Genomic DNA, 13,582 nt, shown 5'->3' on the forward strand with positions numbered 1-13,582 from the left:
CCAACAGAAACCATTAGTGTAGAGTTTCATAAGTCATTGTGTCAGTTTGAAACTTGAAATTGTCATGTACATATGTATTTAGATTGAAATGTGGGTTGTGGTATTTTCAGGATATGCCAATGATACTTTTGCACACATTACTACACTTTAGTAGATTGCAGAATTCATAGTATTTAACTGGATTTCTTAAATATCCAATATTTGATTTGGTATATTGGGTGATAACCCAAGAGTTGGCGTTGGAGAACTATAAAAAAAACGTAATTTTTTATATGTTTTCTTAGTGTTCATTTTGCTTTTTATTTAGTACCGCAGACGAGACACATTTTGCGGAGCACATTTTGAAGTATGTAGACATTTTGTCCTATTTACATGTGGTTTTTGAGTGAATCTCGTATGGACAATTATATTATTTTCAAAATTATGAGTTCAGTAAACACTGTCAATTAATATGAAAAAATTTTGTGCCTAAAATAAGTAACATTAGCTGAATTAATTTCTTAATATGAATGGGTAATACATAGAAATGTGTTATTTACAACCATTTAGGTAAGAATGTCTTAATTATATTCTAGGTTACTCATTCATGCCTAGAATGCTTCAAGGTAAAATCTCCTAAATTACTTTTTTCCAGAAAAATTAGGAAAAACTTTGGGGGGGGGGGGGGGTGAGCATCTATTCGTGCAGCTGCATTACTTTGGTGCTTAAAGAGTGAAAGTCTTTCCCATGATTTACCTTTGTCTCATTTCAAATGTAAGTTTATTGCTCTATATATAGAAATATGTCATTATATTATTTTCTTTCCAGTTGCTCTCAATCCAACCAGCAGCATTTCAGCATTAGCGTCAAATGGCAGCGTCAGTTCCACTCTGATGACAGTGCTCAATGAATCTCGTTCCCCCATCCAAGAATTTTATGAGTAAGTAGTTTTTATCAATTGCAATTGAATTTCTTCATTCCCTTAATGATAAGAGTTCTAATTAAGAGTAAAGATTGATTTAAAATATTTTTAAGCTCATGTCCTGAGTAAAATATTTAGAAATATCATAATATGTTGATGAACTGATACCTTATTGATCTCTAATAGTAATATTATAGTGAACACAACCCCTCTCCTATAGGGAGCTCTACAAAATTTCTTCAGTTTCAAAATTGAAATCTCCAAAATTTTATTATACAGTAACAATATGCATGAAGTAGATGATGATCTACTCTTGGGAAAAGCTCCCTGAAAGATTGGAATTGGAACAAAAGAATATATTTCCGAAATAATGTGTCATTATTTATAATAAAAAATATGTTATATATTCTTTCAAAAATTCAGTATAATCATAATTAGTTTATTTCAAATGTAATGAGTTAATTGTACAATGGAATGGGGTGACTTTGGACATGTTTTCATTTTTAATCTTTATTTATCCATAGGCATATTTTATGGGTATGCATGAAAACCAAAATTTAAAATCTCTGAACCATCTTGAATGCTATGATGAGGAAGAAGATTAATTTATATAATTTTTTCTCTTAAAAATATAAAACTTTATCATCTATACACACCTTGTAGTGTGGAGGGGGCTCAAACACAGCTGGTACATACAGTTACATTATTGTTCAAAGTAAGCATTTTTGTGTTGAATGAGGAATCATTTGTTTATTGAAGTATGTTATGTTAAGAATTATCATATATTAGAGTTATGTTGCCATAAAAGATGTTATTATTCTTGTAGTTTTCTGTTTTATATCACAAGCAATTGGATTGGAGAAGCATTTTGAAAAAATTGTGAATGTGCATTGATAGATGTGATCACTTTTGGTGGTAGAACTTTCACTTCAGAGCCAAGAAGAATTGACTATTTGTCTGAAAATATTTGCCAATGATTTGTTCATAGACCAAACATTTCGTAGTGATCAGAGTGGCAAGGTTTTACTTCCAAACCTTAGGCTTTGAGGATTTTTTTGTTCATTTCTGTCATTACAGAATCTAAGGGGTTAAAATTGCCCATATTCCCTAAGTATCCATTTGCAAAAAGCCATGAACATATTTAGCCATACGTTTATAATAGGGAAACTGGAAATCAACCAATTAACAATACATTTAGGAGATAATTTTAGTAGAATATGACTTTGCTACTAATAAAAATTATGGGGCAGTTTTCCTTTAGGGCAATAATATTGAGTGGTTAAGAGTGTCATGAACTTAAGTCTAGTTACTGCTTTTTTACACATGAAATTGTTTGGATATCACATCCTAGCAGTATGGCTTTCAGATATCCTCCAAGAAGAAGATTACTGCTTTGGCATTGCAATGTTAGTCAGCTCATGAAAAGAAAATAGACTAAAAAGAACTTCATACTCATTATTTTGTGTACCATATAATTTGCTTTAAATATATGTTACCCTGCAGTCTCACAGTCTGGTTGTTGACAAAGAACACAGGGTATGTCAATTGTTAGTACAATGAAAAGTATCAGTCATCTTTCCAAAAATATAGTTTAATTTTAAATATAGGTATGCTTCAAATACTCTAAAGAGTAAAAAGTGACTAAATACTGGAAAGTCCCAGATAAGTAATTTTCCTGTGAATGGTGATCTGCATTGTTTTTATGACTTACCATATTTAATGTGTTGGTGTCTTTGCACAGGTATCACAAATGAAGAAAACTATAGGGTGTGGTTTAGGATAAATTTGATAAGCTTATTCTGTAGCTATAAATACATAAAAGCTTATGATACAAAATTTTCCTTTAATTTTGCGCAGTCGTAAGGTCTTGCAACTGAGTGAAGGCATTGACTTCCCTGGTGCAATGAGATGGGAACTAGTTGCCTGTCTCTTTGTTGCATGGATCCTTGTCTACTTTTCCCTGTGGAAGAGTGTGAAATCATCAGGGAAGGTGATGTACTTCACTGCCACCTTTCCATATATATTGATTGTGGTATTCCTTACACGGGCTCTGACACTTGAAGGAGCTGAGCTTGGACTGAATTATTTCTTCAAGCCAAAGTGGGAACTCTTAGGCAATGCTAATGTAAGTCGAAATTATGTTAATCATTTCTTTGATCTTGGCTTATATTGTCAAACTCATTTTAAATCTTGTCTTGTAGATAGATGCATATGTATGTGCTCTATAATTGATCCTTATTAATGCTACTTAATTCTTCTAAATGGAATTATGAATGTGTGCCAATCATAGTAGCATATTTCATGCGAATTTTGCAGCTCTTGTAGTAGTTAGGACAAGAATAATTAGCTGTGTCATTGTTCATGAATCAACAATTAATGTTCTTATTTGTACCCTGTGATGGGGTATTCTTCATTGTCTATATTTATCTTAATCTAATTGTTTGGCTTTTCATGAGTATAAACATAGCACACAAATTAAAGTTTGGCCTAGTTAAAATTGTCATAATTTTGAATTATGGAGTTTATTTACATACTATGGACTGGAATGTCATTCAGGGAGCTCTTCATGTATTTGGCACACCATTTATAGGTAGATTGCTCATGAGGCCCTATTCCTATTTTTTCTTAAAAAATTCTGTTAGTTGCTGACTATCTTTCTTTGGTTATAACACACCTAAATGTGTAACATTTTTATCATAGCACAAGTGATAATAGGAAATCAGCAATTAAGTTGTCTCCATTTTCACTATTTCAGTGTAATAGGATGTTTTTGTGTGACTTAATTAAAATATTTATCAAATTTCAATGGAAATATTCTAGGTTTCAATGAAAATTCTTCTAGGTTTAAATTTGATATATATATGTAAATGCATATTTTTCAATGATATGTTTTTCATTTTAATCATTTCTTGAGTTGATGCAGACTAACAAACTATATTTATATTGCTGTCAAGTATTTTTAATTTGCATAATATCATTCTTTGATTTTAATTTTGTTTAATTTCACTTTAGTTTGTGCTTTATTTTTTTATTTTGCTTCTAATTTGTTGTTTTGTTCATTAATCAGGTATGGGTGAATGCTGCTGCTCAAAATTTCAACTCTATAGGTATTGCATTTGGTTCTGTGATTTCTTTTGCCAGCTATAATCGTTTCCATAATGAAATACTTGTGGATACATTAGCAGTTTCCTCCATTAATGCTGTAACAAGTCTTTTAGTTGGGATGTTTGCATTTGCAACCATTGGGAACATTGCAACTGAACAAGGAAGCACAGTTGAAGCAGTAATTACTGATGGTAAGATGCTAAAATTGAAAATATAAGCAAGCAAAATTTTTTTGATAATGTCCTTAGGGTTAATTAAGGCATGCTGTTTTAAAATTCTAAAGTTTTCATGGTTTTCAGCAATTTTTCTATATTAAATCTTACAATGATATAATTATTCAGTGACCCCATAAAAAAGCACAGAAATCCAGCCACAGTGCGGTGAAATGTAAATTTAATAAATAGGTTGATGTAATTTAGCATTTTTAACTCTGGGGCAATTAATAAAATCATCAATAAGGGGGCAGTGACAATGTATGCATAAATTGGAAAAACGCTTAAGGTGGCATAGGTCTAAATTGTTAATATTGCCATTGTTATTCTTACTGTTAGATATAATGACATAACTTTAGTTATGACATTATATATAACATGGAGATCTCTCTGCCAATATAATGTTAAAAATACTACTCGCAAATAGGGCAACTAGGGTCATAGAATGAAAGAATTTTGTCAGACATAAAAATGATTAATTAAAAATAAGAATGCCTGCTATTTCAGCAACTTTTTATTTTTAATGCTTAATTAATTTTCACTCTGAAATAAAAAAAACAAATCACATTGAAAATTTTAATTATCCCATTTAGATTTGGTATTATTATTTGACTATTCCCAAATAAAATTCTTTTGAGCTGCATTTCAAGATTGATTTAAAGTAAAATCAAACTATTGCAGTGCAGTCTGAAAGTGAAGTTGTTAACAAAGCCGTTCATTATTCAAAACCTTTCATTTTAAAATCATTTTCTCCTCATATCATATGTCTATGTAGGATTTTTGTTACGAGGGTCATAATTAGGTGTGATGTTTATGCAGTAAGGTCTTATTAATGAATAAAATATTGCTCAGGATTTGAAACTGGAGCCTCCTGCTCAGTAGTGTACACCCTATCCACTAGGCTGCTGCTGTTATAAAAAACTACAATAATTAATCCAAAAAACTTTTAGAGGGAGTTTGATTGGAGAGGTTATAGGTCACCCAGTACTAAGTCATTTTTAATGGGATACTCAATAATTGATACATCATCATCAGAAATTCAATCCAAGATTTATTTACTGTAGCCCACCATTCTTCTCAATTCAGTGTTAATTCCTTCATCCCCTAGATAGGTTTTCCATTTTACCTCTCTCTTAATTCGTCCTTTTACTTATACTCGTACATCATGATCTTTATTTGATTAGGAAATTTCATTTTAACATTTTGTGTTGGTGTTGTAATATATTTATTGCTTATAATTTTTATTATCTTCTTATATATTTTTTAAAATATCACTTCTTATCAAAGTTTTTTATCATTTTATTGGCTAATAGGCAGCTTGATTTTGATGGCATTACACAAAATTAAAGTAATTATGCCTTGTAATAAAAAAATTACAGCTTTATAGTTTTCCTAATTTCACTGAGCACAGTTAAACAATACATTTCACTGCACTCTTTCATAACCATGTGCGATATATTTTGCAGAATTCAAAGGCTTTTAAAGATAAGAGAAAGGAAGGTTGGGTTCAGAGGAAGATGTAGGGAAATATATGCAGTTTGGGAAGTAGGGTGGATGGTAAGGGGACTGCATATGGATCCTCTGCACTCCCTTTCAATCCTGTGATAATATCTAATGGCACCCCTAGTTATGATAAGTGAACCAAGCATGAGCCCCTTAGCTTCCATCTTCTATCCCTCACCTCCCTTATCCTCCCCTTTCATGGCTATATGACTAGCACACTCCACAGAATATATTGCTCATAATTATGCTACAATTTAGCAAAGCATATGGTGCAAATACTTTCATCAAGCTTGTGGAAACTGCCTAGATGTTGGTTTGGCAAATGGAATCAATACATCATTGCCACACAGTCATGCCTGACTCATTTATCATATTAGCTTGAACATAATGTAACCCCAAATATTTTGCCTTTATGCCTTCCTAGTTGAATTTGCAGTTTTAAATTAATAGAAATGCTTTCACCTAAAACATACTTCTATAATTGCTTCTGGAATGAAATGCTTCTAATTTGGTAATTCTTTTATGACAGAGTGTATTATTTTAATACACAGATAAGGTTGATCCAAACATATAACTTCCAAATAACCAAGAATAGCAGACTGTTTTTTTCAAAATAAATTATTCCCTTTTTATTTAAAATATGCAGTTATGTAGTCTAGAGCAAGTTAATTATGTTCTAGTTATCTTGAGAAATCCATAATTGAGTCACTTGCATTCGCTAAAAACTGGTGTGTTTATTGAAAAATTGCTGTTTTAGCAAAACAAAAAGATTGTATTGGATAACCATTGCATAAAAATGAACAATTGTGATTTTTCAGAAATGTTTATACTTGTAGCCATCATCATAAACTTAATTGGACCTTTTTTTAGCATTGTTAGTTTTTTATGCATTGCCTATGTCTCTCTTGGGTACCAGTGTTTTAGTTTAGGGATAGGACATGACCCTGCTAAAATTCTGTTGCTCTCATAATCTTCAGAGATATTGTTGTATTTTTTAACATAGCCATTGAAATCTACCAAAAATATGTGCCGGATGAAACTTACATCCCTGGAAAAGATTAAGGGGAGGAAAGGGTAACATAATTTGCCATATTCATGATAGGAAGAGGTACTTATAATTTAGTTCTCACGGTGGCCTCTTTGTGACCAGGCAAGATGGCTAATACATCTTTCAGATAACCTCTTTATTTATTTCATGCATTAGATAATCCCAAACTTATTCCACTGATTCATATCATTCCTTGCTGCTGTACATACCACCAACTTCACTTGCCAAATACACAGTATAGGTTAGCCGATAGAAAAACAACTCTGCATTAATTATGCTACATAATGCATGATAATGTGCAACTAATACTGTGTAAAAACAATGAAATGGAAACTGTGATTATGTATGTATCTAAATACAAGTTCTCAGAAGTGTAATGCTGTTGTATTCTATCTTCAGGTCCTGGATTGGTGTTTGTAGTGTATCCTCAAGCATTAGCCAAAATGCCTGTGACTCAAGTGTGGGCTGTGCTTTTCTTCTTCATGCTGCTCTGCCTAGGCCTAGATAGTCAGGTAAAACTCATTACAGAAACATGAAGCAGAACCATTCAGATTTTTTTGCATTCTGTATGCTAAGTTATTTACCCAAGAAATGTCATCTAATTTTGCATCCAAGCTCCAAGTCAGAGTAGTTTTAGTATGATAATTAGGATGTCACACTTACCAGTAGCTTACAGAGTTCTTCTGATTGCGGTTAAGTGAGAGAATGAACTAAATGTGTGGTACCATTAGTTGGTATGATGTTAATATGGGGAAATAATTTCATACACGTTTGCTGTTCTCAAATTATGGAGTATTCACTCTGTGAGTCATATTAATAATTTTATCAGATAATTTAGGTATTTTTACTGAATTAGGTTTATAGAAACTTAGTCAATGCATGCATAATACTATTTTTGGATTATTATTGTTGATAGAATTAACTTTGTACATAAATATGTGGTAATATTACTAAGTATGCATGTATCTTGACTTGAGGAAACCTTCTCACAACTCCGCTATGTTTGCTAAGAACCCTTGTTATGCTGGCGTTAAATTACTGAAAGCGTTACCTAGTCTAATCTAAGGGAAAACTTTACTTGCATTACCTAGTCTAAAAACTTAGGGAAATAAAAAATTTGTTATCATTTAAATCTAAACTCCATCAGTTCCTGCAGAAACATCAATTCTCTGCTGTGAATGAATGCATTACTCTCTCTGTTGATAAATAATTTTATTCTTATACATGCTGTTACTGCTCCTGCTTACTGTTTTTAGTTGTGACTATTATTTGTATTCTAACTCCATTTGCTTTTTTGTCTGTGTGGGATATTTGCAAGCAATGTGACATGCTCCATACATGTCTCAAACATGTCTTTTAGAATGCAATAAACATTAAATAATCAATCATGATAGTGTAAAGTGGCCATATTGCAGAAATACATGCTGAAAGGAATTTAAATTAAATTTTTGGGCCAAAACGATATGCATATAGCAAAGTTCTGGAGGAATAATTGTGGTACTGTAGATGACAGAAAATAAAAGTTTCAATTTAATCTGATGGTTCATGTCAAAATATCATATGCTTGCTAACAAAGAAGTGTTTTTTTATTTTTTAACAAAGCAAAACTTAGCATATTAACATTTGAATTATATACTTGTATATGCACATGAGTTTAATAAGTTTCAATTTTTTCAGTTTGCCATTGTGGAGGTTGTGGTAACCTCAATTAAAGATGGATTCCCCAATTGGATCAAACGAAACCTTAAGTGTCATGAAGTGGTTGTCCTCGTAGTTTGCATTGTTTCGTTTTTATTTGGATTACCAAATCTAACACAGGTAAAAATCCATACTAATATTATTTATAAATGGACGCATGGTACTAGTTTTGTATAATTCAATGAGTTCAACTTAATTCAACAACAGGAATTGATTACTTTTGTGGGTGTGTATGGGGGAATGGCATAGGTGGCTTCTCTTAAAATTTTAGGGTGAAGCTACCACTCTCTCATTTGCTGGATCATTTTCCTGTTACTATTTTTGTGTCTTGTCCTCACTCATCAATTACATTTCCTATGTTTATTCTTTCTTTATCTTTTACTGTCCCTCCTCATTTTTTTCCTTTCACTTTCCTTTTATTCCCTCCCCGAATCGTATGTGTGACCAAATCTATACACCTTTGGGGTGGGTACCACTGTCTTGAGTGAGTTGAAATCATCTGGAGCAAGGAGTAACATAAAGTGGGATTTAGTATCTACAAAAAATGCAATTGGCTTTTTATCTGGGGACTACCTGTCAGATTTATAATAATTTTTATCGATCTAATGAAGGTGGACAATATTGGTGTGTTTGTTTGTCCTGAATAGAATATGACTCATTACTCTTCATAATTTGACTATGCATGGTTGCCTGTTTCGGGGGAATCCAATTCCGTATCTCACATGTGATATACATACCGTCTTTTGGCTCCATCATACTCTTTAAGTCCAAAACAGGAAGATTGCTCTAACTGTCTTAGGAACTAGATTTAATGCTCTTCAAGGTGGTCATATTTTAACCCTTTTTTTCAATATTTAAATTTGAATCATGATTTCAAAGCATTTAAGTAAATATTCATTTAATCAAAATAATTTTTCAAATAAATCCTAAATTTTACCCTGCCATGATGATCTCGATTTTGTGTGTTGACCTTGTTATCAGATTATATAACAAAAAGTAAAAAAAAATAACTTCACATGCTTGTTAATGGCTCAGCTCAGTTCCTCCTCCTCATCTTATATTTTTATTGGTGACCACTTAAAAAAAATATTTCCTTAAGATTTTAAGTTCACACTCGTTTTCTGTTGGCTCTGCTTATGAATTTTCTAGTTAATTTAGTAGTATTATCCATCATTAGTAATATTTATTTTTTTCAGGGAGGGATATACTACTTTCAGCTTATTGACCATTATGCAGCATCGATTTCAATCATGTATTTGGCATTTTTTGAAGTTATTGCCATATCTTGGTTTTATGGGGCTGATCGGCTGTGCCAAAATGTTCTTGAAATGACAGGAAGGATGCCATCTTTCTTTTTCCGGTTCTGCTGGTGGATAGCAGCTCCAGTGCTCATTATGGTAAAGTATAAACATTTATTTATTATTTTTTACAATATTTCTGATTTCTAATTAATGGTATTAATTACTATGATACCAAATATCAATGACACCAAGTTTTTTTTACTATGAGTGTTTCCTTGAAGTATTATTTAATTAAGGGAATTTTCACTTAAATAGGAACATTTGTGGGCATCTTGGAAGGGCCTATTTTCCATTTTTATATGTGCAAAACTGAATGAGCGCAAAACATTTTGGCAGTAGGTGTACTGTGTATTTGAGATAGATACGCCAACTGCTGTTTGAATGACACAATAACTATATATCCATTTAGGGATCACATGCACAGTAATTATGTCATAGAATTGAATGCACCATTTATGTTGACTCAATAACTAAAACAAATGGGCTGATTAATTTTTCTGTGTGACGTCATTGTAGGATGGCATATTTTGTTTGTAGAAATTGAGCATTTAAAATATATTAATTTATCACATATTCATTGGCATGGTATTGGTAAAATTATTTTTTTTAAATATAACCAAACTTTTTTTTCATTTTTCAAATAATTTTATTGTTTTTATTTCATTGTTACTAGACATTATCAGAGCCCTCTACATGTTATTTGTTCGCTCACATATGTTGATTGGTTCATTTGAGATTGAATAATTTTGATATAAGAGCATGAAAGTACAAGAGTAGGCTGAAAAGTAATGCACACATGTTTGTAAACCACAAATAAAATGAGCTTCAGAAGCACTCGTAGTGGCATGTGTAAGTAACTTTCCCCCTCAACATGCATGCGCAGGTTTGAGGTCGTTTCATTCATCCAGTGTATTTTGAGAAGCATGCAGAAGTATGGAGACATGTTGTAGTGCCATGTCAAAGCAAGTTAAACAGCGTGCTGTTGTTGAATTGTTAACTGCTGAAAAAGTGTCTCCTACTGAGATTCATCATCATTTAAAGGCTGTAATAGTGGTGATGCTGTTGATAGGGCTACTGTAAATCGATGAGTAGTAAAATTTTGTGGTTGCAAGCCTGGAAAAAGCCATAACTGTTGATGAAACTTCTTTTGACTGTGTTTTGGAATGCTAATTGAGTTTATGTAACCGATTTTCTGGAACGAGGGGCAACAGTAAATTCTTCTCAGTATACACTGACTCTAAAACACCTCCGACGTCGAGTTTGTCAGGTTAAAGGCAGCCTGGCGCCAATAATCTTGCAACATGACAACGCTCGTCCACACACCTTGCACACAACTGGAGAGCCTCTGTGAAACCTGAAATTTGAACCAATTCCACACCTTCCTTATTCCCCCGATCTTGCGCCTTGCGATTTTATTTTTTTTCTCAACTCAAGAGACCTCAAGGGTAATCATTCGGACAATGAGGTGAAGGCAGCTGTCAAGTCCTGGATTCGAGAAAAGTCGGATGAGTTGTTCAGTGATGGAATGGAAAAGCTTGTTACACGTTGGGAGAAATGTGTTATTAGCCTTAATGGTGACTATGGTTGAAAAATAAATACACGATTTTGAAATTTAAGAATTGTACTTAAATGTACTTTCTGCCTGATCTTGCCATTTGTTTTTGTTTGCACTCTACAAGTATCTGTGCATTACTTTTCAGCCTACCCTCGTATCTAGGTAATTTTGGCATGCCACCATTAAGGCAATTTGTTCATTGGACTTATTCAAAGTAGATTTTGAGTTCCACATAAAAATTTAGATGATATGCAAGTCACATTCTCTACTGAAAGCATCTAGGTTATCGTCCTATGAATACTCAAATGTAAGATATGTCAAAATTAGGAAAAAGGAAGGAATGTCCATCAGGAAAATTTGGGAATGGGAATCCATAAAATGAATGGTCTCCTTGCAAGGAAGTTTGTAACCAATGAAGCACCTTTAAATACTCTGGTGATATGTCTGTTATACTTATCTTGTTTGCTGTAGTAATTTGATAGCATTTAATTGTTACATAGTGAATTAGTATGAGATCCATCTTGTTGTCCTGGTATGAATTATTTGCAAAATTTTTCTTAATGCATTCATTTGTTCTTACAGGCAGTGTGGGTGTTCAACTTAATCGATTATTATCCACCTACATACAACAATAAGAAGTATGTGTACCCTCGCTGGGCTGAAGGACTGGGCTGGGGAATGTCTTCTCTTTCCCTTGCTTGCATTCCTCTACTGGCTGCTATTGTGCTCTTGCGAGCTGAAGGCAATACATTTTGGGAGGTTAGTATTGAGTGATTAGTAAGACTTGAAATAGCTATTTATTTCCTCATTTGAGGCCTGAGGTTACAACATCTAGAAAGAAGCATTCATTTATATCCAGATGCCTCTAGTGGTCCCTGTGCCCCTGATATGCCACTCTGGCATGTTTTCAGGAGTGTATTCCGATTCTCACTTCAAGCTCTTTGTGGCAACATCGTACCAGATTGCCACTCAGTACTGCATCCTTGCATCAAAGAATTTGTTTCATGTATAAAGTACTTCAATTTTTTAGTTGAGTACTTGGTTTGATTGATGCAAAGGTGCCTCTGCCACATGCCTGCTGCAGCACTGCCTCAGAGGAGCTTTAAGGTGCATTGATGTGAGAATTGAAATACACTATCAGGTCTCCTTGGCTTAAACCACCAAAATTATCACAGCAACCATACCCAAGGTGGGACTTGAACCAATGACTTTTGACTTAGCAGGTGGGCACATCACCCACCAAACTGGCCTGCCAGAGTTTTGTTAATTTAGTCCTATATTTTATCATTATAAAGTAATCTACGGGTGAAGGTAGGTTTTGGATGGGCACAACTACCAAATAAATATTTTGTGACTCCTGACAAAACACAATCCAGCAACCTACTTTACATCAAGTCTCTCTTCATCTCTGTGTATTTCCTTCCTCCCTTCATCTTGTCCAACATCCCTGTCCTTTTCCTGCCCTTTCTTCATTCACCTAACATTCTCCCCTCTATTACAGTCTTCAACATCCCTCTGCCGATCAATATGCCCTTCATCCATTTTTCCTGCCTCCTTAGGATTTCTCCAAACAAACCCCTCTCCTTTCCCACCATACCTAGTACTTCCCCGTTTGTTCTTCTCTCCGTCCATTTCACCTTCTCCATTCTTCTCCACACCCACATTCCAAAAGCCTCCAATCTACTTCTGTCATCCTGCTTCAGTGACCACGTTTCTGCACCATACATAACTATGCTCCCTATCAAAGTTATATCTAGTCTTCTCTTAACATTCTTACTCAATGTCCAAGTCATAAGCTCCCTCCTCTTTGTGAAAGCCTCTTAGCCAAGCGCAATTCTTCTCCTTACGTCCCTACTACTTTTACCATGTTGGTCTAAAACACTTCCGAGTTTCGTAAACTGTTCTACCTTCTCTAGTTTTTGACTTCCTATTTTAATGTTAAGCTTAGCCTTTTTCTTTCTGGAAAATCATATAACCTTTGTTTTATTAAGATTCTCATCCCATACCTATTGCACTGAATTTCCAATTCACTCAGCAATGCTTGCAACCCCTTGGTTGACAGACAAATTAGAGCATTGTCATCAGCAAACCTAACTGATTTTACGAATTCCCCGCCAACTTTCATTCCTACCTCCAGTTCTTCCCATGCCTCTTATAATTTCCTCCATATATATGTTAAACAGCACCGGTGATAATGGGTAACCCTGCCTTATACCTCTTCCTAACACTGCCCATCCAGACTCTCCGTTCCCCACTTGA

General features: G+C 33.7%; 1 protein-coding gene across 1 annotated transcript in view; it reads left to right on the top strand.

Annotated features, from left to right (window-relative positions):
* The window catches only part of ine (solute carrier family 6 member inebriated), a 280,518-nt gene that overhangs the window by 264,216 nt on the left and 2,720 nt on the right, over window positions 1-13,582 (top strand). Inside the window, exons 5-11 of the mRNA XM_071590342.1 lie at window positions 808-919; window positions 2,759-3,026; window positions 3,969-4,197; window positions 7,169-7,281; window positions 8,447-8,587; window positions 9,664-9,864; window positions 11,906-12,082. Of these exons, the coding sequence (XP_071446443.1) occupies window positions 808-919; window positions 2,759-3,026; window positions 3,969-4,197; window positions 7,169-7,281; window positions 8,447-8,587; window positions 9,664-9,864; window positions 11,906-12,082 (1,241 nt within the window). The remainder of the gene's footprint in view (window positions 1-807; window positions 920-2,758; window positions 3,027-3,968; window positions 4,198-7,168; window positions 7,282-8,446; window positions 8,588-9,663; window positions 9,865-11,905; window positions 12,083-13,582) is intronic.

The sequence above is a fragment of the Hetaerina americana genome, unplaced genomic scaffold (assembly GCF_022747635.1).
Source record: "Hetaerina americana unplaced genomic scaffold, ioHetAmer1.1.p SCAF_4, whole genome shotgun sequence".
Taxonomy (NCBI): Eukaryota; Metazoa; Arthropoda; class Insecta; order Odonata; family Calopterygidae; genus Hetaerina; species Hetaerina americana.